Source organism: Oncorhynchus clarkii, chromosome 25 (assembly GCF_045791955.1).
Source record: "Oncorhynchus clarkii lewisi isolate Uvic-CL-2024 chromosome 25, UVic_Ocla_1.0, whole genome shotgun sequence".
NCBI classification, from domain to species: Eukaryota; Metazoa; Chordata; class Actinopteri; order Salmoniformes; family Salmonidae; genus Oncorhynchus; species Oncorhynchus clarkii.
Window position 1 is genome coordinate 29,827,254 of NC_092171.1, and position 26,672 is coordinate 29,853,925.

General features: G+C 44.0%; 1 protein-coding gene across 2 annotated transcripts in view; it reads left to right on the forward strand.

The window, feature by feature from the left end:
• LOC139384056 (A-kinase anchor protein 6-like) overlaps positions 1-26,672 on the forward strand; it is a 246,674-nt gene that overhangs the window by 153,626 nt on the left and 66,376 nt on the right. For both annotated transcript variants that reach the window (XM_071128691.1, XM_071128692.1), the window contains one exon: positions 2,987-3,107. In XM_071128691.1, coding sequence (XP_070984792.1) covers positions 2,987-3,107 — 121 coding nt within the window. The remainder of the gene's footprint in view (positions 1-2,986; positions 3,108-26,672) is intronic.

Consider the following 26,672-nt stretch of genomic DNA (forward strand, 5'->3'; position numbering starts at 1 on the left):
TACACTATATAGGCAATAGGGTGCCATTTCAGAAATGCAGCCTAAGACAGCCCTGACTGTTTAAAGGCACCATACAGGGATAGATCTTAAAATCCCTCATTAGCAGCAGATGCAATTAACACCATCAATTAAACGGGCCTTTCTATAAAAGTGTCACTTTAACTGAGATGCGAGAAGTGTCAATAAGGCGTCCAACCTTTCCTTCCAATTGCTCAGAGACACAGCGGCTCAAGTGATGGGTGGGGGTGTCACGTTAGGTACAGTATGTAGCACTGCTCTCCTATCAGGCAGCCAGCACCCCTGTGAGATTGATGTTAAGATTGATTTGAACAGAATAGAGGAGGGAAACAATAGTGTTCCTGTCAGGCCGGGGCTGTAGTGTGCAGCACCCACCAAGCCATCCACTGAGCACAGAGGCAGCACCTACCTCTATGATTAACACGGTAACATTTAACGCATGTCTACTTTCCTTATGGTGAGGGAAAGGGAAGGAGTTAGAGTGAGCGGAAGAATGATCTTCGAAAATAAACGCTAAAAGGGTAGGTTTGGGGGGGTACAGTAAGTGCTTTGTACACGTCCAAGGCAACTGACAGAGAAATATTGTGACAGTTTAAAAGGCTATAAAGTAGCTCTGACAAATGGATCCTGCTGTGTGAGCCTTGATTTGATTCTCTAATGTCTTTATTTGGTTAGATGCCCACAGATATCTTGTTCTACAAGAATTTAGTTTGGTTAGATGCCCACAGATATCTTGTTCTACAAGAATTTAGTTTGGTTAGATGCCCACAGATATCTTGTTCTACAAGAATTTAGTTTGGTTAGATGCCCACAGATATCTTGTTCTACAAGAATTTAGTTTGGTATTGACGAGGAAAGAAACTAAATCACAGAATATTGTAAATTTATCTATTTAAAAAGCCTACGGCAGCGTCCGTATAATGAGTGGTGGAGTTGAATGCCTCAGGGGGACATTCTTCTTCTGAGGCTTCACTTGTCACATGGTTTCCCATTTCCTGTCTCCCCTGTTTTGATATGATCAATGTCTACTGTATAACAAGGATTTGAAGGTCCATATTTTCATTTTCTTTAATCAATGTCTGATTTTGTGTTTTAAGTTTCTCATCATTGACATCACCGAGGATTTGTCACAGACCAACAACACCACCACTCTTGTCAAAAGGGCGCAACAGCGTCTCTACTTCCTAATGCGGCTGAAGAAATTTGGCATACCGCCCCGAGTTATCTCCAAATACTACCGCTGCACCATCGAGAGCGTCCTGACCGGTTGCATCAAAGCCTGATACTAGAATTGCTCTGTCCTCAACCTCCAGTGGGTGGTGAAGATGGCACAGTACATCACTGGGACCATGCCTCCATCCATCCAGGACATCTACTCAAAATTGTGCCTGAGGAAGGCACACAACATCATCAAGGACCCCACACACCCCAACCACAAGCTGTTCACTCCCTTACCGTCGGGCGGACAGTATCACAGCATGAGGTCTGATACCAACAGGCTCAGAAACAGTTTCTATCCACAAGCCATCAGACTGCTGAACATTTGAACTGGACTGACCACCTGCTCTGATTCTCCTCACCTGAGAACATATTACAACTGCTGCTACCAGACTCTTATTATACTGCTCCATTAATACACTTGCCCCCCCCATCCCCCCTTCCCCAATACACCTGTAAATATTGGACTTTAAATTGTGCCTTCCTGTATTAGACTTATGCTAAAATGTTTATTCTATTCTACTGAGCCATTTACTTTATGTTTGTATTCTTATCTTGTATTATTTCTTATTGTTGTTGCTTTGTCGAGAAGGAACCTGCAAGTAAGCATTTGGTTGGGCAATGTATACCATGTGTATCCTGTACATATGACTAATAAAACTGTAAACTTGAAAAGGCTCATACAAAGAGCTCCGCCATGCTCATTGAAGTGACATGTATGTAGTACTAAGCCCAAACTCAACCCTGCTCCTGTGTTAACTCTGTTGCTGCTATAAAGGAAAATAGAGAGTGTGTGTTGTGTTCATATTTCCCAGTTTGATGGTTGTTTATGCATTCATAGTAGTTTCCATTCGACTGCTTTGTAAATGTGAGGCGAGGGAAAGGGAAGGGATTGACATCAGCAGCCTGACACAACTATGTCCAGAGAAGCCTAGATTAATACCGAAACGATTGAACCACTAATGTGTCTAAACATGTAGCCACCCTCCGAGCCTTAAAAACCAAAGCCCTGACGATAATGTCTTTGTGTGAGCAGTTGCCCTTGTTCATTTCATAAATATTTGATGTTATTTCATGTCACAGGCTGGGGAGGGGGAAGTAGAGATTGGGCTGTGACAGAGGGAGGGAGAGAGTGTTGGAAGGGAGAGGGAGGTATGTGTGGAGGGTTGGAAGAAGCAGAGTTGAAGTCATGTTTAATTAAGATGTTTCTGTGCTTTAGAGGTGTCACTCACTAGCTTGGTCAGAGATCCAGTATGTCATGTTTAATTAAGATGATTCTGTGCTGTAGAGGTGTCACTCACTAGCTTGGTCAGAGATCCAGTATGTCATGTTTAATTAAGATGGTTCTGTGCTGTAGAGGTGTCACTCACTAGCTTGGTCAGAGATCCAGTATGCATCTAACCCTGTTCACTCCTCCTGCACCCTCCTGAACCCGGAGCTCTACTACTACGCCAGCAGTAATTGCCACCGCTTGTCAAATATTCCTTTTGTAAAGTCCTGCTGCCTTTCTAGCCCTCTTTTCAACCTGACGGTTAAGCTGAGGAGGAGGTGGACATTAGGTGATGGCCGTTTGGGGGGGGGGGGGGGGGGGGTAGTGAGGATGTGACAGTCATTGTGTTCTGCAGGATATTTCACAGCCGAGTCATCTCTAACCCCAGCTCCTTCTCCTTGTCCTCTTCCCCCTCCTCCCTCCTTTCCTCCATCCTCCCTTCTCCCCTCCAACCTCTCCTTCCTCCTTCCTGGACTCCAGTCTGCAGGAGTTTGAGTCTGACTTCCAGGAGCTCTGGGATTGGCTTATGGACATGGACTCTGTGGTGACGGACAGCCACGAGCTGATGATGTCAGAGGAGCAGCAGCAGCATCTCTACAAGGTGAGTGGCTGTTACTGACTAACTGTTACTGGCCAACTGTTACTGGCTGACTGACTGACTGGCTGGCTCTTATTGATGGTTACTGGCTGGCTGATTGACTGACTGGCTGGCTCTTATTAATGGTTACTGGCTGGCTGACTGACTAATTGTTACTGACTGGCTGACTGACTAACTGTTACTGGCTGGCTGACTGACTGGCTGGCTCTTATTGATGGTTACTGGCTGGCTGGCTGACTGACAGTTACTGATGGACTGTTATTGACTGACTGTTGCTGGCTGGCTGGCTGGCTGGCTGACTGGCTGGCTGGGTGACTGACTGGCCGGCTGGCTGTTACTGGGTGGTTGGCTGGGTGGTACTGGCTGGCTGTAACTGGGTGTTACTGGATCTCTGTTACTGGATGTCTGTTACTGACTGGATGGTGGTGCTCTGCAATGATGTCTGGATGGTGGTCTCTGGCGTAACGCCATTTTCTTGACCCCCCTGTAATCGAATGTGTCAGCCAGACAGCCACTCACAAAGTAAAACATACGGTTCGCTGTCCATGGTGCTGAAGTTGCGACATGTCTATGCGGATGCCTATGGAATCGATGATAGGCTTCTTCTGTGTTACCAGGGTCTAGCTTAGCTTTAGCTAATGGATAACTGTTTATTGGTTGGCCTATTTGGTCGTCATTTTCTCAGGTTAAACCTAACTTTTGGAGCCTAACAAAGCTATCCACGGTGCCACAATGCTGACATTTAGACTGCTGGCTGGCGGAAATAATGTATTACTTGTTCAGTAATTAAAGTTGGAAATTCAAACAATGCAGATTGTAAAATGTATGTTAGATGAAACAGCATACTAATCAGCTACCAAGTGATTTTTGTCTCTCGAATATACAGCTGTCCTGTTTAGGCTACCAGAACCTGCATGACATGAGTCATGGACAGAAAGTTGTTGTCCACCCTCTATATACTAGCTTAATAGGGATTATTTCATTATGCAGTGTAGTCTACTATCTATAGCTATATACAGTATTAAACTGATATTTAGTTGCTATTTATAAACTTATTATACAAATTATGGGCGTAATACAGTAATAGGCTAACAATTCTCCTGAAGTATTCCTTGCTGCGTCTCTGTTTCTCTCTTTTTCTCTTTCTCTTACAAAAAAGTTGATCTGTGTCTGTGCTTATCTCTCTCTTTTGTTCATAGAGGGCTATAGTAGTGGACAATATGTGACTGGGCTATAGTAGCTACAGTATGTGGCTGGGCTATAGTAGTGGACAGTATGTGACTGGGCTATAGTAGTGGACAGTATGTGACTGGGCTATAGTAGTGGACAGTATGTGACTGGGCTATAGTAGTGGACAGTATGTGACTGGGCTATAGTAGCTACAGTATGTGACTGGGCTATAGTAGCTACAGTATGTGACTGGGCTATAGTAGCTACAGTATGTGACTGGGCTATAGTAGCTACAGTATGTGACTGGGCTATAGTAGTGGACAGTATGTGACTGGGCTATAGTAGTGGACAGTATGTGACTGGGCTATAGTAGTGGACAGTATGTGACTGGGCTATAGTAGCTACAGTATGTGACTGGGCTATAGTAGCTACAGTATGTGACTGGGCTATAGTAGCTACGGTATGTGACTGGGCTATAGTAGTGGACAGTATGTGACTGGGCTATAGTAGCTATAGTATGTGACTGGGCTATAGTAGTGGACGGTATGTGACTGGGCTATAGTAGTGGACGGTATGTGACTGGGCTATAGTAGCTACAGTATGTGACTGGGCTATAGTAGCTACAGTATGTGACTGGGCTATAGTAGCTACAGTATGTGACTGGGCTATAGTAGCTACAGTATGTGACTGGGCTATAGTAGCTACAGTATGTGACTGGGCTATAGTAGTGGACGGTATGTGACTGGGCTATAGTAGCTACAGTATGTGACTGGGCTATAGTAGTGGACGGTATGTGACTGGGCTATAGTAGTGGACGGTATGTGACTGGGCTATAGTAGCTACAGTATGTGACTGGGCTATAGTAGCTACAGTATGTGACTGGGCTATAGTAGCTACAGTATGTGACTGGGCTATGGTAGTGGACAGTATGTGACTGGGCTATAGTAGCTACAGTATGTGACTGGGCTATAGTAGCTACAGTATGTGACTGGGCTATAGTAGCTACAGTATGTGACTGGGCTATAGTAGCTACAGTATGTGACTGGGCTATAGTAGTGGACAGTATGTGACTGGGCTATAGTAGTGGACAGTATGTGACTGGGCTATAGTAGCTACAGTATGTGACTGGGCTATAGTAGCTTCAGTATGTGACTGGGCTATAGTAGTGGACGGTATGTGACTGGGCTATAGTAGCTACAGTATGTGACTGGGCTCTTATAGCTACAGTATGTGACTGGGCTATAGTAGCTACAGTATGTCACTGGGCTATAGTAGTGGACATTATGTGACTGGGCTATAGTAGTGGACAGTATGTGACTGGGCTATAGTAGTGGACAGTATGTGACTGGGCTATAGTATTGGACAGTATGTGACTGGGCTATAGTAGCTACAGTATGTGACTTGGCTATAGTAGCTACAGTATGTGACTGGGCTATAGTAGCTACAGTATGTGACTGGGCTATAGTAGTGGACAGTATGTGACTGGGCTATAGTAGTGGACAGTATGTGACTGGGCTATAGTAGCTACTGGGCTATAGTAGCAGTATGTGACTGGGCTATAGTAGTGGACAGTATGTGACTGGGCTATAGTAGCTACAGTATGTGACTGGGCTATAGTAGCTACAGTATGTGACTGGGCTATAGTAGCTACAGTATGTGACTGGGCTATAGTAGTGGACAGTATGTGACTGGGCTATAGTAGCTACAGTATGTGACTGGGCTATAGTAGCTACAGTATGTGACTGGGCTATAGTAGCTACAGTATGTGACTGGGCTATAGTAGCTACAGTATGTGACTGGGCTATAGTAGTGTGACTGGGCTATAGTAGCTACAGTATGTGACTGGGCTATAGTAGTGGACAGTATGTGACTGGGCTATAGTAGCTACAGTATGTGACTGGGCTATAGTAGCTACAGTATGTGACTGGGCTATAGTAGTGGACAGTATGTGACTGGGCTATAGTAGTGGACAGTATGTGACTGGGCTATAGTAGTGGACAGTATGTGACTGGGCTATAGTAGTGGACAGTATGTGACTGGGCTATAGTAGTAGTATGTGACTGGGTTATAGTATGGACAGTATGTGACTGGGCTATAGTAGCTACAGTATGTGACTGGGCTATAGTAGCTACAGTATGTGACTGGGCTATAGTAGCTACAGTATGTGACTGGGCTATAGTAGTGGACGGTATGTGACTGGGCTATAGTAGTGGACGGTATGTGACTGGGCTATAGTAGCTACAGTATGTGACTGGGCTATAGTAGCTACAGTATGTGACTGGGCTATAGTAGCTACAGTATGTGACTGGGCTATAGTAGCTACAGTATGTGACTGGGCTATAGTAGCTACAGTATGTGACTGGGCTATAGTAGTGGACGGTATGTGACTGGGCTATAGTAGCTACAGTATGTGACTGGGCTATAGTAGTGGACGGTATGTGACTGGGCTATAGTAGTGGACGGTATGTGACTGGGCTATAGTAGCTACACTATGTGACTGGGCTATAGTAGCTACAGTATGTGACTGGGCTATAGTAGCTACAGTATGTGACTGGGCTATAGTAGCTACAGTATGTGACTGGGCTATGGTAGTGGACAGTATGTGACTGGGCTATAGTAGCTACAGTATGTGACTGGGCTATAGTAGCTACAGTATGTGACTGGGCTATAGTAGCTACAGTATGTGACTGGGCTATAGTAGCTACAGTATGTGACTGGGCTATAGTAGTGGACAGTATGTGACTGGGCTATAGTAGTGGACAGTATGTGACTGGGCTATAGTAGCTACAGTATGTGACTGGGCTATAGTAGCTTCAGTATGTGACTGGGCTATAGTAGTGGACGGTATGTGACTGGGCTATAGTAGCTACAGTATGTGACTGGGCTATTATAGCTACACTATGTCACTGGGCTATAGTAGTGGACAGTATGTGACTGGGCTATAGTATTGGACAGTATGTGACTGGGCTATAGTAGCTACAGTATGTGACTTGGCTATAGTAGCTACAGTATGTGACTGGGCTATAGTAGCTACAGTATGTGACTGGTAGCTAGTATGTGAGCTATGGACAGTATGTGACTGGGCTATAGTAGTGGACAGTATGTGACTGGGCTATAGTAGTGGACAGTATGTGACTGGGCTATAGTAGCTACAGTATGTGACTGGGCTATAGTAGCTACAGTATGTGACTGGGCTATAGTAGCTACAGTATGTGACTGGGCTATAGTAGCTACAGTATGTGACTGGGCTATAGTAGTGGACAGTATGTGACTGGGCTATAGTAGCTACAGTATGTGACTGGGCTATAGTTGTGGACAGTATGTGACTGGGCTATAGTAGCTACAGTATGTGACTGGGCTATAGTAGCTACAGTATGTGACTGGGCTATAGTAGCTACAGTATGTGACTGGGTTATAGTAGCTACAGTATGTGACTGGGCTATAGTAGTGGACAGTATGTGACTGGGCTATTGTAGCTACAGTATGTGACTGGGCTATAGTAGCTACAGTATGTGACTGGGCTATAGTAGTGGACAGTATGTGACTGGGCTATAGTAGCTACAGTATGTGACTGGGCTATAGTAGCTACAGTATGTGACTGGGCTATAGTAGCTACAGTATGTGACTGGGCTATAGTAGCTACAGTATGTGACTGGGCTATATTGTAGCTACAGTATGTGACTGGGCTATAGTAGCTACAGTATGTGACTGGGTTATAGTAGCTACAGTATGTGACTTGGCTATAGTAGCTACAGTATGTGACTGGGCTATAGTAGCTACAGTATGTGACTGGGCTATAGTAGTGGACAGTATGTGACTGGGCTATAGTAGTGGACAGTATGTGACTGGGCTATAGTAGCTACAGTATGTGACTGGGCTATAGTAGTGGACAGTATGTGACTGGGCTATAGTAGCTACAGTATGTGACTGGGCTATAGTAGCTACAGTATGTGACTGGGCTATAGTAGCTACAGTATGTGACTGGGCTATAGTAGCTACAGTATGTGACTGGGCTATAGTAGCTACAGTATGTGACTGGGCTATAGTAGCTACAGTATGTGACTGGGCTATAGTAGTGGACAGTATGTGACTGGGCTATAGTAGTGGACAGTATGTGACTGGGCTATAGTAGCTACAGTATGTGACTGGGCTATAGTAGCTACAGTATGTGACTGGGCTATAGTAGTGGACAGTATGTGACTGGGCTATAGTAGTGGACAGTATGTGACTGGGCTATAGTAGTGGACAGTATGTGACTGGGCTATAGTAGTGGACGGTATGTGACTGGGCTATAGTAGTGGACAGTATGTGACTGGGCTATAGTAGCTACAGTATGTGACTGGGCTATAGTAGCTACAGTATGTGACTGGGCTATAGTAGCTACAGTATGTGACTGGGCTATAGTAGTACAGTATGTGACTGGGCTATAGTAGCTACAGTATGTGACTGGGCTATAGTAGTGGACGGTATGTGACTGGGCTATAGTAGCTACAGTATGTGACTGGGCTATAGTAGCTACAGTATGTGACTGGGCTATAGTAGCTACAGTATGTGACTGGGCTATAGTAGCTACAGTATGTGACTGGGCTATAGTAGCTACAGTATGTGACTGGGCTATAGTAGTGGACGGTATGTGACTGGGCTATAGTAGCTACAGTATGTGACTGGGCTATAGTAGTGGACGGTATGTGACTGGGCTATAGTAGTGGACGGTATGTGACTGGGCTATAGTAGCTACAGTATGTGACTGGGCTATAGTAGCTACAGTATGTGACTGGGCTATAGTAGCTACAGTATGTGACTGGGCTATAGTAGCTACAGTATGTGACTGGGCTATGGTAGTGGACAGTATGTGACTGGGCTATAGTAGCTACAGTATGTGACTGGGCTATAGTAGCTACAGTATGTGACTGGGCTATAGTAGCTACAGTATGTGACTGGGCTATAGTAGCTACAGTATGTGACTGGGCTATAGTAGTGGACAGTATGTGACTGGGCTATAGTAGTGGACAGTATGTGACTGGGCTATAGTAGCTACAGTATGTGACTGGGCTATAGTAGCTTCAGTATGTGACTGGGCTATAGTAGTGGACGGTATGTGACTGGGCTATAGTAGCTACAGTATGTGACTGGGCTATTATAGCTACAGTATGTGACTGGGCTATAGTAGCTACAGTATGTCACTGGGCTATAGTAGTGGACAGTATGTGACTGGGCTATAGTATTGGACAGTATGTGACTGGGCTATAGTAGCTACAGTATGTGACTTGGCTATAGTAGCTACAGTATGTGACTGGGCTATAGTAGCTACAGTATGTGACTGGGCTATAGTAGTGGACAGTATGTGACTGGGCTATAGTAGTGGACAGTATGTGACTGGGCTATAGTAGCTACAGTATGTGACTGGGCTATAGTAGCTACAGTATGTGACTGGGCTATAGTAGCTACAGTATGTGACTGGGCTATAGTAGCTACAGTATGTGACTGGGCTATAGTAGTGGACAGTATGTGACTGGGCTATAGTAGCTACAGTATGTGACTGGGCTATAGTTGTGGACAGTATGTGACTGGGCTATAGTAGCTACAGTATGTGACTGGGCTATAGTAGCTACAGTATGTGACTGGGCTATAGAAGCTACAGTATGTGACTGGGTTATAGTAGCTACAGTATGTGACTGGGCTATAGTAGTGGACAGTATGTGACTGGGCTATTGTAGCTACAGTATGTGACTGGGCTATAGTAGCTACAGTATGTAACTGGGCTATAGTAGTGGACAGTATGTGACTGGGCTATAGTAGCTACAGTATGTGACTGGGCTATAGTAGCTACAGTATGTGACTGGGCTATAGTAGCTACAGTATGTGACTGGGCTATAGTAGCTACAGTATGTGACTGGGTTATTGTAGCTACAGTATGTGACTGGGCTATAGTAGCTACAGTATGTGACTGGGTTATAGTAGCTACAGTATGTGACTTGGCTATAGTAGCTACAGTATGTGACTGGGCTATAGTAGCTACAGTATGTGACTGGGCTATAGTAGTGGACAGTATGTGACTGGGCTATAGTAGTGGACAGTATGCGACTGGGCTATATTAGCTACAGTATGTGACTGGGCTATAGTAGTGGACAGTATGTGACTGGGCTATAGTAGCTACATTATGTGACTGGGCTATAGTAGCTACAGTATGTGACTGGGCTATAGTAGCTACAGTATGTGACTGGGCTATAGTAGTGGACAGTATGTGACTGGGCTATAGTAGCTACAGTATGTGACTGGGCTATAGTAGCTACAGTATGTGACTGGGCTATAGTAGCTACAGTATGTGACTGGGCTATAGTAGCTACAGTATGTGACTGGGCTATAGTAGTGGACAGTATGTGACTGGGCTATAGTAGTGGACAGTATGTGACTGGGCTATAGTAGCTACAGTATGTGACTGGGCTATAGTAGCTACAGTATGTGACTGGGCTATAGTAGTGGACAGTATGTGACTGGGCTATAGTAGTGGACAGTATGTGACTGGGCTATAGTAGTGGACAGTATGTGACTGGGCTATAGTAGCTACAGTATGTGACTGGGCTATAGTAGCTACAGTATGTGACTGGGCTATAGTAGCTACAGTATGTGACTGGGCTATAGTAGTGGACGGTATGTGACTGGGCTATAGTAGTGGACAGTATGTGACATGGCTATAGTAGTGGACGGTATGTGACTGGGCTATAGTAGCTACAGTATGTGACTGGGCTATAGTAGCTACAGTATGTGACTGGGCTATAGTAGCTACAGTATGTGACTGGGCTATAGTAGCTACAGTATGTGACTGGGCTATAGTAGCTACAGTATGTGACTGGGCTATAGTAGCTACAGTATGTGACTGGGCTATAGTAGTGGACGGTATGTGACTGGGCTATAGTAGCTACAGTATGTGACTGGGCTATAGTAGTGGACGGTATGTGACTGGGCTATAGTAGTGGACGGTATGTGACTGGGCTATAGTAGCTACAGTATGTGACTGGGCTATATTAGTGGACAGTATGTGACTGGGCTATAGTAGCTACAGTATGTGACTGGGCTATAGTAGCTACAGTATGTGACTGGGCTATAGTAGCTACAGTATGTGACTGGGCTATAGTAGTGGACAGTATGTGACTGGGCTATAGTAGCTACAGTATGTGACTGGGCTATAGTAGCTACAGTATGTGACTGGGCTATAGTAGCTACAGTTTGTGACTGGGCTATAGTAGCTACAGTATGTGACTGGGCTATAGTAGTGGACAGTATGTGACTGGGCTATAGTAGTGGACAGTATGTGACTGGGCTATAGTAGCTACAGTATGTGACTGGGCTATAGTAGCTACAGTATGTGACTGGGCTATAGTAGTGGACGGTATGTGACTGGGCTATTGTAGCTACAGTTTCTGACTGGGCTATAGTAGCTACAGTATGTGACTGGGCTATAGTAGCTACAGTATGTGACTGGGCTATAGTAGCTACAGTATGTGACTGGGCTATAGTAGCTACAGTATGCGACTGGGCTATAGTAGCTACAGTATGTGACTGGGCTATAGTAGTGGACAGTATGTGACTGGGCTATAGTAGCTACAGTATGTGACTGGGCTATAGTAGCTACAGTATGTGACTGGGCTATAGTAGCTACAGTATGTGACTGGGCTATAGTAGCTAAAGTATGTGACTGGGCTATAGTAGTGGACAGTATGTGACTGGGCTATAGTAGTGGACAGTATGTGACTGGGCTATAGTAGCTACAGTATGTGACTGGGCTATAGTAGCTACAGTATGTGACTGGGCTATAGTAGCTACAGTATGTGACTGGGCTATAGTAGTGGACAGTATGTGACTGGGCTATAGTAGTGGACAGTATGTGACTGGGCTATAGTAGCTACAGTATGTGACTGGGCTATAGTAGTGGACAGTATGTGACTGGGCTATAGTAGCTACAGTATGTGACTGGGCTATAGTAGCTACAGTATGTGACTGGGCTATAGTAGCGGACAGTATGTGACTCGGCTATAGTAGTGGACAGTATGTGACTGGGCTATAGTAGTGGACAGTATGTGACTGGGCTATAGTAGCTACAGTATGTGACTGGGCTATAGTAGCTACAGTATGTGACTGGGCTATAGTAGCTACAGTATGTGACTGGGCTATAGTAGCTACAGTATGTGACTGGGCTATAGTAGTGGACAGTATGTGACTGGGCTATAGTAGTGGACAGTATGTGACTGGGCTATAGTAGCTACAGTATGTGACTGGGCTATAGTAGTGGACAGTATGTGACTGGGCTATAGTAGCTACAGTATGTGACTGGGCTATAGTAGCTACAGTATGTGACTGGGCTATAGAAGCTACAGTATGTGACTGGGTTATAGTAGCTACAGTATGTGACTGGGCTATAGTAGTGGACAGTATGTGACTGGGCTATTGTAGCTACAGTATGTGACTGGGCTATAGTAGCTACAGTATGTGACTGGGCTATAGTAGTGGACAGTATGTGACTGGGCTATAGTAGCTACAGTATGTGACTGGGCTATAGTAGCTACAGTATGTGACTGGGCTATAGTAGCTACAGTATGTGACTGGGCTATAGTAGCTACAGTATGTGACTGGGTTATTGTAGCTACAGTATGTGACTGGGCTATAGTAGCTACAGTATGTGACTGGGTTATAGTAGCTACAGTATGTGACTGGGCTATAGTAGCTACAGTATGTGACTGGGCTATTGTAGCTACAGTATGTGACGGGGCTATAGTAGCTACAGTATGTGACTGGGTTTTAGTAGCTACAGTATGTGACTGGGCTATAGTAGCTACAGTATGTGACTGGGCTATTGTAGCTACAGTATGTGACTGGGTTATAGTAGCTACAGTATGCGACTGCGTCACCAAATGTTTTCCCCATGGCCTGTAGGTCCAGGTTGCAGACCTGACTGTTTTGTCTATTTACAACCTAGACCGTCTTTTCTGAGACGTTGTGCATTATCTGTCCATTGCACTGCACACAATTTAAGCTTTGTTGTGAATGGTGGATGCCAAGTAACATAATACCAAAGATTGTAGATATTGCAACCACACAACTCATTTGCTGGTTCATCAGTATGAACGAAGTCGCATAACGCATTTTTGTTTGAGCCCTCAAGAAGTGTTTTCCGCTAAAGATGATAATCTGTTTGTATCTGCCAATTTGTCTGTCCAGTATCCAGACGACCTGTCCCCAGAGCTCCCTATACAGTTCATCTCTTTCTGTAACGTTTTGACGCCGGCGATTTAAGAAGAATGAGAGGTTTCATTTAAGATGTTACACAACTGCTTAGGCTATTTTAAACACCACTCCCTTCTGCCCAGTTTTCCCGATGTTACTGTGTTTAACCATCCCTGTAACTGTCACTTCTGAAGAGAGATTAAATAAATAAATAAAAATTGTAGCCTGAGGCACTTTGATCAGCCACATTCCTGAAGCCCAAGAAACAAACACTTCCTAGTACAGTCGTATGAAAAAGTTTGGGAACCCCTGACAATTTCCATGATTTCCATTTATAAATAATTGGGTGTTTGGATCAGAAATTTCATTTTGATCTATCAAATAACTGATGGACACAGTAATATTTCAGTAGTGAAATTAGGTTTATTGGATTAACAGAAAATGTGCAATATGCATCAAAACAAAATTAGACAGGTGCATAAATTTGGGCACCCCAATAGAAAAATCACATCAATATTTAGTAGAGCCTCCTTTTGCTAAAAATAACAGCCTCTAGACGCTTCCCATAGCCTCTAATGAGTGTCTGGATTCTGGATGAAGGTATTTTGGACCATTCCTCCTTACAAAACATCTCCAGTTCAGTTAGGTTTGATGGTTGAAGAGCACGGACAGCCCGCTTCAAATCATCCCACAGATTCTCAATGATATTCAGGTCTGGGGACTGGGATGGCCTTTCCAGAACATTGTACTTGTTCCTCTGCATAAATGCCGTGTAGATTTTGAGCAGAGTTTTGGGTCGTTGGCTTGTTGAAATATCCAGCCCCGGCGTAACTTAGACTTTGTGACTGATTCTTCAACATTATTCCCATGAATCTGCTGATATTGAGTGGAATCCATGTGATCCTCAACTTTAACAAGATTCCCAGTACCGGCACCACAGCATGATGGAACCCCCACCAAATTTACTGTGGGTAGCAAGTGTTTTTCTTGGAACGCTGTGTTCTTTTGCCGCCATGCATAACCTCAAGTGACTCTGTTTGTGGCGTGTGTGCAGAAAAGGTTTCTTCCGCATCACTCTCCCATACAGCTTCTCCTTGTGTAAAGTGCGCTGAATTGTTGAACGATGCACAGTGACACCATCTGCAGCAAGATGATGTTGTAGGTCTTTGAAGGTGGTCTGTTGGCTGTTTTTGACCGTTCTCACCATCCTTCGCCTTTTGCCTCTCCGATATTTTACTTGGCCTGCCACTTCTGGCCTTAACAAGAACTGTGCCTGTGGTCTTCCATTTCCTCACTATGTTCCTCACAGTGGACACTGACAGCTTAAATCTCAGCGATAGCTTTTTTGTAGCCTTCCTCTAAACCATAATGTTGAACAATATTTGTTTTCAGGTCATTTGAGAGTTGTTTTGAGGCCCCCATGTTGCCACTCTTCAGATGAGAGTCAAAGAGAACAACAACTTGCAATTGGCCACCTTAAATACCTTTTCTCATGATTGGATGCACTTATCTAGTTCAAGGCTTAATGAGCTCACCAAACCAATTGTGTGTTCCAAATAATCAGTGCAGAGTAGTTACAGGTATTAAAATCAACAGAATGACAAGGGTGTCCACATTTTTGCATAGCCTATTTTTCACATCTGATTTAATTTCATACAATTTAATATTGCTACACTAAAAATCTTTGTCTGGACAATACCCCAGTACTCAGCTTTTATTAGAAAATGAATGGCATGCCATTGTGATCATTTTCTGTGAGAGAGTAGAGAGTAAATTATTATGCAGCCTCAGAGGGGTGCCCAAACTTTTTCATACAACTGTACATATGGAAATGAAAAAGGTTTAGGAATTACTTTTTGGAAGGTTATTGTCAAATCGAATTATAAAAAATAAATAAAAACATTGATGATGTACGCCATTGGAGAGGTACACCAGTGATGGTGGTACTGTACACCCTAGAGGAAGGCTGGCCCACTGGCTTGTAATCACATTCTCCTTGGGCCGGGCCCTAGGAGAGGGGGTGTGTGTGAGTGAGGGGGGACCTCTCTTCCTCTCCACCCATCCCCTGACCCCCAGACCATAGCTAGCATCCTGATTTCCAGATAGCTTTATTTCTATTTCTATATAGTATCAGAAAAAGTAGATTTGGAGGTTTCAAATACCCTTACCATTGCCAAATAACTCTCAAAATTGAAGAGAATAGCTCTATTTCAAAATATACAATTTTCCAAGAATAACCACTGTTCCATTCGCTCCTCACATGAGCACGTGACAACAGATAGCCTATAGTAACATAATCTAATGAAAATACAATTGTGTTCTTTTAAATAATAATTGTTTTCGTATTCTGATGTTCCCAAGACCTTCATAAACACAACCAAAGTGTAATTCTTACCGAAAGCATATAGGAAATGTATTTATTAGACTTTTCGAATGTTTGAGTCAAAATGAATCCTCATTGTCTCAAAGGGGGGGTGCTTGATGTCCGGCTATTCTAGTGTTAATGACTAGACTGCAGCCAAATGAATTGATGAGAAATGCACAGGGCAACATGTATTCTGAAATGAGGTCTCAGACACACTTGTCTTCTGTCCTTCAGGTGCTCCTTCCCTCAGAGGCATGGAAGGAAGGACACTGAGATAAAGAGACATAGAAAGAGGGAACGGGAAACAGAGAGAGAGTCAGAGCGATAGGAGAGAGCAATAGAACATTGCAAGATATATATAAAGATTCCTCTTCTGTTTTATACAGCCTTTATAGGCGCCTTGTCTCAATGAATTTTTATTAGTGATAGATAAAACTGGCCATATTGTGTTAAGTCAATATGTTTGTTCATGATTAAAACCAACTGATTTGGGCCCTGATATTGATTTCTCTCCCTCCATTGCTAATAAATATGTACTACACTGCCCGTTTGTTCTACATTTTCCATACTGTGTTTTTATCTGCACTCTGTTTTATCTGGCTAACTCTGGATTGATTGAAAAAGGTAAGTGTGTGTGTGTTGGTCCTGTGTTGCTGGCTGGCTGGCAGGCAGGCTGTTGTTTGCCAAGGCTAGGGGATTTTATCATGGTTGAGGGAGAGAGGGCTGACTGCTGGGAGGTACAGGCTGTAAATCAAGCTAATTTAGGCCATTTTTATTGTACTGATTCTGACATTCGTCATCCTTGAATTGCTTTGAGCATATGGCATATTTCAAAAGAGCAGATTGTGAATCATAAAGAAATCAAATGAATAACCACCTTCAGAACTGGAAACAACATAATGACAAGAAATGGCTTCCCAACAGCCTCCTCCTCCTCCTCTCTGCACACATTTTCATTTTCAAACTGCAGAAGGTCACAGTCAAGGTCCAAACTAATCTTCTCTCTCATCTTGCATATTGACCTCACCATTAGTCATATCTCAAATGATAAAGTAGGAAATATCACACCATTTATTTTTTTATTTTATACTGTCATTTTATACTGTCATATATACACTACCGTTCAAACGTTTGGGGTCACTTAGAAATGCCCTTGTTTTTGGAAGAAAAGCACATTTTTTGTCCATTAAAATAACATCAAATTGATCCGAAATACAGTGTGGACATTGTTAATGTTGTAAATTACTATTGTAGCTGGAAATTGCAGATTTTTATGGAAGATCTACATAGGCATACAGAGGCCCATTAACAACAACCATCACTACTGTGTTCCAATGGCACGTTGTGTTAGCTAATCCAACTTTATCATTTTAAAAGGCTAATTGATCATTAGAAAATACTTTTGCAATTATGTTAGCACAGCTGAAAACTGTTGTTCTGATTAAAGAAGCAATAAAACTGGCCTTTAGACTAGTTGAGTATCCGGAGCATCAGCATTGTGGGTTCGATTACAGGCTCAAAATGGCCAGAAACAAATACCTTTTATTCTGAAACTCGTCAGTCTATTCTTGTTATGAGAAATGAAGGATATTTCATTCGAGAAATTGCCAAGAAACTGAAGATCTCGTACAACTCTATGTACTACTCCCTTCAAAGGACAGCACAAACTGGCTCTAACCAGAATAGAAAGAGGAGTGGGAGACCCCGGTGCACAACTGAGCAAGAGGACAAGTACATTAGAGTGTCTAGTTTGAAACACCAGTCTCAACGTCAACAATGAAGAGGCGACTCCGGGATGTTGACCTTCTAGGCAGAGTTCCTCTGTCCAGTGTCTGTGTTATTTTGCCCATCTTAATCTTTTCTTTTTATTGGCCAGTCTGAGAGATGGCTTTTTCTTTGCAATTGCCTGGAAGGCCAACTGGTGTTTTGCGGGTACTATCTAATATACCGGGGCCTCCCACTCCTCTTTAAATTCTGGTTAGAGACAGTTTGCACTGTTCTGTGAAGGGAGTAGTACACAGCGTTGTATGAGATCTTCAGTTTCTTGGCGATTTCCCACATGCAATAGCTTTCATTTCTCAGAACAAGAATAGACTGACGAGTTTCAGAAGAAAGTTCTTTGTTTCTGGCCATTTTGAGTCTGTAATCAAACCCACAAATGCTGATGCTCCAGATACTCAACTAGTCTAAAGAAGGCCAGTTTTATTTCTTCTTTAATCAGAATAAGTTTTCAGCTGTGCTTACATAATTGCAAAAGTGTTTTCTACTGATCAATTAGCCTTTTAAAATTATAAACTTGGATTAGCTGACACAACTTGCTATTGTAACACAGGAGTGATGGTAACAATTGTTCCTCCCACTACATTTCCTAAACCCACCAATGTCATGTTTATTTTTCAATTTAGAGAATTTGTGTTGTGTCATTAGTATCTATCCCTTAGTGGCAGACTAGACATCAAGCGCTGAGATGGTTTTGGCTTGGTGTCTGTGTTGCCTCTTTATGGTGAAAACATCCACATCAACACTACAGCTCTAGAGTGGCGATGCCCTCTCAGTTGACTACTGACAGTCGCAATACATTTCCCTTCATCTGCCCTGTGCTGTTCAAAGAACCACTTCTCCCCAAATACTCCCCAGATCTCAATCATTTAAGCTAACTAGCTGCCCCACAGGTATATCTTATGTGATTTTCACTGCTGCTTGTCTTATTGTCATCAGCAGAATTGGTACCTTTGGAATGAAACATTGCTACTGCCTATTAAATACATTTAGGAGAATATCCCTGGCCTATGTGTATTTTAAAACATTTGTTCTCCACTTTGTGACTAGATCCATCAGAAGAATGTTGTTCACAGGAGCATTGATTGCTGGCATGTACTCTGTAGACCGAGTGATGATCAAGCTCCATGTTGTGGAGTGTAACTTTATTTTTCCTGCAGTCTTTTGTCTGGACGTTGTTGACGTTATCCGTCAATGACAATCACCTCAAAATTATTGATTAGCAGAAAGAGCAACCTAATTCGTCCATAGGAAATATCTGAAATATTAATCTGTTCATAAATATTTATGGTGGTTATGCATTCATGGATATTAAATAACTTTAAATCAGGGAGTTTTTTTATGTGCTAATTTGTCTTTAAAATGTTGATACTGTACATACTTGACAATGTATCCCCTCTCTCATAGTCCAATGTCTTTGTGCAGTGTTGGTAGGACACAGGACACTAACACGGAACCAAACCGGCTGCGCGCGTGTGCCATCGTGTGCTATCATGCATACATTTATTTTGTCCCCCGACACCAAACGCGATCACGACACGCAGGTAAAAATATCAAAACAAACTCTGAACCAATGACATTAATTTGGGGACAGGTCCAAAAGCATGTATGGCAATTTAGCTAGTTAGCTTGCACTTGCTAGCTAATTTGTCCTATTTAGCTAGCTTGCTGTTGCTAGCTAATTTGTCCTGGGTTATAAACATTGAGTTGTTATTTTACCTGAAATGCACAAGGTCCTCTACTCCGACAATGAATCCACACATAAAACGGCCAACCGAATCGTTTCTAGTCATCTCTCCTCCTTCCAGGCTTTTTCATCTTTGAACTTATATGGTGATTGGCATCTAAACTTTCATAGTATTATCACGACGACCGGCAACACAGTTGGTCTTTCAATCACCCACGTGGGTATAACCAATGAGGAGATGGCACGTGGGTACCTGCTTCTACAAACCAATGAGGAGATTGGAGGGGCAGGACTTTCAGCGCGATCTGTGTCAGAAATAGAAAGGAGTTCTATTTTAGCCCTTGGCATCGCAGACGCTCGTTGGCGCGCGCCAGCAGTGTGGGTGCAATAATTTAATAATTTGGATTTCTACGTTTATTTTGCGACGCTCGCGCACACGACGTGTCCGGTCTGGTCAGCATGTTAGCAGAGTAAAGCTAAACTGTAAAGGTAGATCAAAAAGTTACCGCTATTAATCTACAAAAAAATCGTATAGAAATCTTCACCTATTTTACTTCTTAGTTGCATATATATTAGTTCTATGACATGTCATTTTGATATTTATTCTATGTGACTTCTCATTCAAACCATTCATAGAGACAATACTGCAGCATGCGGTAGGGAGATTATCCGTTGTGTCTGTGTGTGTGTGTTTTACAATTCAGGTCACTCCCACATTAGAGACTTTCCTTCTGTCTTTACCTCACATGTGACAGAGGCACAGTTGGTGGCTCTGCTTTGTATGAATATGACAGCCATTATCTGTAATCCTCCCTATGGAACACAGAGAACACGGTATCTATCTGAAGGAGAATGACAATCAGAATGGAAAGCAATTCAATGAAATGGAATGTTGATAACTAGATTCCTGTTTGTTTTGTTGGAGGACTGCTCAGATCAGTGAGAGAGAGTGTGTGTGTGTGGATCTGCATTATGCCTGGCTGCAAATGTGTATGATTAGGGTTGGTGGAACTACACTCCAGAGGCAAGTTGTGTGTGTTTGTGTGTGTGACGCAGTGCTGTGTTGTATGTATCTGTCAGGAGCAGGTGGTGTTTAATGTGGAGATTCAGCTCCATAGGGCTCTCTCTCTCCAGTCACTCACTGTCAGACATTAACACTACACACTGAGCAGAGGTTTAGCACACACACACACACACACACACACACACTGTGGTGATACTGCTGGAGGGATGCACACAGTCTGTGGACCACACACTCATGCACTGTTGAACACACACGTGCACACAGACACATGGCTGGATGCATTAGTCATTTTCAATCATTCATAGTGAAGGGCTAATAAAAGAGGAGAGTTCATTTGTTGACATTGTATTCCATGAGAAGTAATGCAGTAGCTGTCTGTAGTTTAATTCAAGTCATGTTTGACTCTCCTCCTGTGTCATTTTTACAGGGTTATTGTGAATCACTTCATGGGAAAGCAGGGGAACCGGATGTTTCAGTCTAAGCTGGTGCTTTAATTAACCAGAAATGATAACAAGCTCTTATCTTTGCTTGCTTACATTCTCACCTTTTTTTTCAGTGACAGTGACACTTTTTAAAATGTGTCCTGAATCAAAAGCCTGCTGACTGAGTACCATTCGTGGCTGTCTGCATCTTCTAATGAAGTTGTGAAGTGTCCTCGTCCTCGCCACCTCTCAGTAGGAATAGGACCGCAATTAAAAGCCACAGTGTGTTTTTGGTTGGTGGGATCCAGTTCGTCTCCAGGGAAACCAGTGTCACTTGCAAAAGTAAACAAAGGTTTTTTGAGGCGGCGACTCTACAATTAATAAAAGTCTTCCGGGAGGGACAGCTTGCAACAATTTATGCATCTTGGCAAGCAAAGAAGTGACTGTTCATTGAAATACCATGTGGACACTTAGAAACCAGAGGGAGGGAGTGTGTGTTTTTGGGTGCGTAGGTAGTAGGTTTCATTCTGATTAAAGGGAAACATTTCATCATTGATGCAGTAACTATAGAGAAACATCATAATAACATGGTGGGGTTAGTGCTGGCTCTGCCTTCAGTCAGCTAACAGTCCTCCATTGAGTTGAGTGTCCCACTCCTGGGCTCCTTACCAAATGGCACAGAATGACTACCCCTCACGAGGCCAATCTGTTCTCACCCCTGTCTCTCTGTCTAACCTGTCACACCTCCTGACTCTTGGTTCAGCTCCAACCTAACACACCACCTTCTCTTCCCAACACAGCCAATACCCCCTCTACTCACCCTGTTCAGCCAATACCCCCTCTACTCAACCTGTACAGTCAATACCCCCTCTACTCACCCTGTACAGCCAATACCCCCTCTACTCACCCTGTACAGCCAATACCCCCTCTACTCACCCTGTATAGCCAATACCCCCTCTACTCACCCTGTATAGCCAATACCCCCTCTACTCACCCTGTACAGCCAATACCCCCTCTACTCACCCTGTACAGCCAATACCCCCTCTACTCACCCTGTATAGCCAATACCCCCTCTACTCACCCTGTACAGTCAATACCCCCTCTACTCACCCTGTACAGTCAATACCCCCTCTACTCACCTTACACAGCCAATACCCCCTCTACTCACCCTGCACAGCCAGTACCCCCTCTACTCACCCTGTACAGCCAATACCCCCTCTACTCACCCTGTACAGCCAATACCCCCTCTACTCACCCTGCACAGCCAATACCCCCTCTACTCACCCTGCACAGCCAATACCCCCTCTACTCACCCTGCACAGCCAATACCCCCTCTACTCACCCTGTACAGCCAATACCCCCTCTACTCACCCTGTATAGCCAATACCCCCTCTACTCACCCTGCACAGCCAATACCCCCTCTACCCACCCTGTACAGCCAATACCCCCTCTACTCACCCTGTATAGCCAATACCCCCTCTACTCACCCTGTACAGTCAATACCCCCTCTACTCACCCTGTACAGTCAATACCCCCTCTACTCACCCTACACAGCCAATACCCCCTCTACTCACCCTGCACAGCCAATACCCCCTCTACTCACCCTGCACAGCCAATACGCCCTCTACTCACCCTGCACAGTCAATACCCCCTCTACTCACCCTGTACAGTCAATACCCCCTCTACTCACCCTGCACAACCAATACCCCCTCTATTCACCCTGTACAGTCAATACCCCCTCTACTCACCCTACACAACCAATACCCCCTCTACTCACCCTGCACACCCTATATCCATCCTGCCCCCTCTACTCACCCTGTACAGCCAACCTTCTCCGCTGTGCAATCCCCCGGTCACGGGTGTACTCACCCTGCACACCGCCCGATAAAAGACAGTACTGTGCAGCCGTCTTCATAGACCTTGCCAAGGCTCACCCTGCACAGACCAGCCTCGGTTTTTCGGATGACTGCCTTGCCTGGTTCACCAATTACTTTGCAGACAGAGTTCACTCACCCTGCACAGTCAATCGGGCCGACCCCTGTATATATCAATGATGTTTCTACTCACCCTGCACAGACACCCTATATATGGACACTGTGCTATCTAACCTCCAAACGAGCTTCAATGCCTCACCCTGCACAGCCAAATGCATGCTTTTCAACCGTTCGCTGCCTGCACCCGCACGCCTGACCAGCATCACCACCCTGGATGGTTCCGACCTTGAATATGTGGACATCTATAAGTACCTAGGTGTCTGGCTAGACTCTAAACTCTCCTTCCAGACCCATATCAAACATCTCCAATCGAAAATCAAATCAAGAGTCGGCTTTCTATTCCGCAACAAAGCCTCCTTCACTCACGCCGCCAAACTTACCCTAGTAAAACTGACTATCCTACCGATCCTCGACTTCGGCTCCGCCTTATCTCAGTTCACTGGTTACGATGGCAACACCCATCCGTAGCACGCGCTCCAGCAGGTGTATCCCCACACAGCCAACACCTACCCCCTCAGTTCTCACCCTGTACAGTCAATACCCCCTCTCACCAACTCACCCTGCACAGCTGTACATAGTCTATTGGTAAATAGCCCACCCATTTTCACCTACCTCATCCCCCTGTTTTTATTTATTTATTTTTCTGCTCTTTTGCACACCAATATCTCTACCTGTACATAACCATCTGATCATTTATCACTCCACCCTGCACAGCCAATACCCCCTCTACTCACCCTGTACAGCCAATAACCCCTCTACTCACCCTGCACAGAAATAAATAAAAAAATAAATACCCCCTCTACTCACCCTGTACAGTCAATACCCCCTCTACTCACCCTGCACAGCCAATACCCCCTCTACTCACCCTGTACAGTCAATACCCCCTCTACTCACCCTGCACAGCCAATACCCCCTCTACTTGCCCTGTATCACCCTCCTTCTATGAGCAGATGCCAGGGCTGCTATACAAAGACCTCTGTGTTGGTTGTGGAGGCTAATGTGTGTGTGCGTCTGTTTGTGCACGTGTGCATGTGTGTGCATGCGTGTGTGTGTGTGTGTGTCTACATGCATTTTGTGTGTAAGTGCTGGTACAGTGTCTATGCATGTGCCAGATGGCTGCTTGCGATGCAAATGGGCTCAGAAAATGGGAGTCATACCACAGGGGAGAGATGCAACACGCAGCAAGCCTTGTAGTTCTAGGATGGAGAATCAGAGATCAAACTATGACCAGCTGACCCTTCTCAGAGCTGGGACCCAAGGGCAGGTCTTCCTCGCATTGCCTTAAGTCATTCTGACAGGTGGTAACACACTGCCCAGCATCATTCTGACAGGTGGTAACACACTGCCCAGCATCGTCAATCTGACACGTGGTAACACTGCCCAGCATCATCATTCGGACAGGTGGTAACACTGCCCAGCATCAGAGGGGGGGACGGAACCAACCTCTTTGTTTCATCAACAAATTTGTCACATTTTAGAATAAAACTTTCGTGAAATATCACAACCTCTTACTTTTAAATACAAGGAAACGCGTGTTTTGTAGGTCTCAAATGTTCCTATGCCATTTCATGTCATTTATACATGAAACAAACTGAATACTAATAACTAACTTTATTGATTATTAGATTGAGATGATTTGGAAGCGCCTAGGAGAGCAGGAGCGGGATGAGGGGGAGACAGAGAGAGAATGGACGGTAGGAAACAAAGTAATAGTGAGAGTAGAAGACGCAGATGGAAGGGTGTGGATGTTAATCTCTTTTAACACCTTGACCTTTACATGACTAATTGACTCTTCTATTTTTGTCACCACATAGATTAACCATATGGAATAACCACATAGCTTTACCTTAAGCTAAAGTCAGGGAGGTAGGCAGGTAGCCTAGCGGTTAAGAGAGGTTGGGCCAGTAACTGAAAAGCCGTTGGGTCAAATCCCCGAGCCGACTAGGTGAAAGATCATTTGATGTGTCCTTGAATAAGGCACTTAACCCTAATTGCTCCTGTAAGTCACTGGTTAAGAGCATCTGCTAAATGACAAGTTATGTTTTAATCATGTGGTTGATCCTGGATATCTGTAGTGAGAAGCTAGCCTGACATTTGAGTCATTTAGCAAACACTCTTACCTAGAGCAACTTACAGGAGCAATTAGGGTTAAGTGCCTTCCTCAAGGGGACATCGACAGATTTTTCACCTAGTCAGCTCGGGGATTCGAACTAATGACCTTTCAGTTACTGGCTAAACACTCTTAACCGCTAGGCTACCTGACAAAGACCCTCCAGTCCAAACGTTGCAATATGACAGCATTCAATAGTGTGGACATGGGTATCTATCTCTAGTGAGGCTCTGTAACACTACCCTTCCCCTACTCTACTCCAAATACTTTTAAACTCAGTTTTTCACGATTCCTGACATTTAATCCTAGTAAAAGGATCACCACTTTATTTTAAAAATGTGAAATGTCAGAATAATAGTAGATAGAATTATTTATTTAAGCTTTTATTACTTTCATCACATTCCCAGTGGGTCAGAAATTTACAAACACTCAATTAGTATTTGGTAGCATTGCCTTTAAATTGTTTAACTTGGGTCAAACATTTCGGGTAGCCTTCCACAAGCTTCCCACAATAAGTTGGGTGAATTTTGATAACTGAGTCAGGTTTGTAGGCCTCCTTGCTCGCACACGCTTTTTCAGTTCTGCCCATAGATTTTCTATAGGATTGAGGTCAGAGCCTTGCGATGGCCACCCCAACACCTTGACTTTGTTGTCCGTAAGCTATTTTGCCACAACTCTGGAAATAAGCATGGGGTCATTGTCCATTTGGAAGACCCATTTGCGACCAAGCTTTAACTTCCTGACTGATGTCTTGAGATGTTGCTTCAATATATCCACATAATTTTCCTTCCGCGAGATGCCATCTATTTTGTGAAGTGCACCAGTCCCTCCTGCAGCAAAGCACCCCCACAACATGATGCTGCATCCCTGTGCTTCACGGTTGGGATGGTGTTCTTCAGCTTGCAAGCCTCCCCCTCTTTCCTCGAAACATAACAATGGTCATAATGGCCAAACAGTTCTATTTTTGTTTCATCAGACCAGAGGACATTTCTCCAAAAAGTACGATCTTTGTCCCCATGTGCAGTTGCAAACCGTAGTCTGGATTTTTTATGGCGGTTTTGGCGCAGTGGCTTCTTCCTTGCTGAGCGGCCTTTCAGGTTATGTCGATATAGGACTCGTTATACTGTGGATACAGATACCTTTGTACCCGTTTCCTCCAACATCTTCACAAGGTCCTTTGCTGTTTTTTCTGGGATTGATTTGCACTTTTTGCATCAAAGTACATTAATCTCTAGAAGACAGAATGTGTCTCCTTCCTGAGCGGTATGACGGCTGCGTGGTCCCATGGTGTTTAAACTTACGTACTATTGTTTGTACAGATGAACGTGGTACCTTCAGGCGTTTGGAAATTGCTCCCAAGGATGAACCAGACTTGTGGAGGTCTACAATTGTTTTTCTGAGGTCTTGGCTTTCTTTTGACTTGGAATACATCCACAGGTACACCTCCAATTGACTCAAATTATGTCAATGAGCCTATCAGAAGCTTCTAAAGCCATGACATCATTTTCTGGAATTTTCCAAGCTGTTTAAAGGCACAGTCAATTTAGTGTATGTCAACTTCTGACCCACTGGAATTGTGATACAGTGAATTATAAGTGAAATAATCTGTCTGTAAACCATTGTTGGAAAAATGACTTGTGTCATGCACAAAGTAGATGTCCTAACCAACTTGTTAAAACTATAGTTTGTTAACAAGACATTTGTGGAGTGTTTGAACAACGGGTTTTAATGACTCCAACCTAAGTGTATGTAAACTTCTGACTTCAACTCTACCTATTATAAAGGTCAGAAGAAA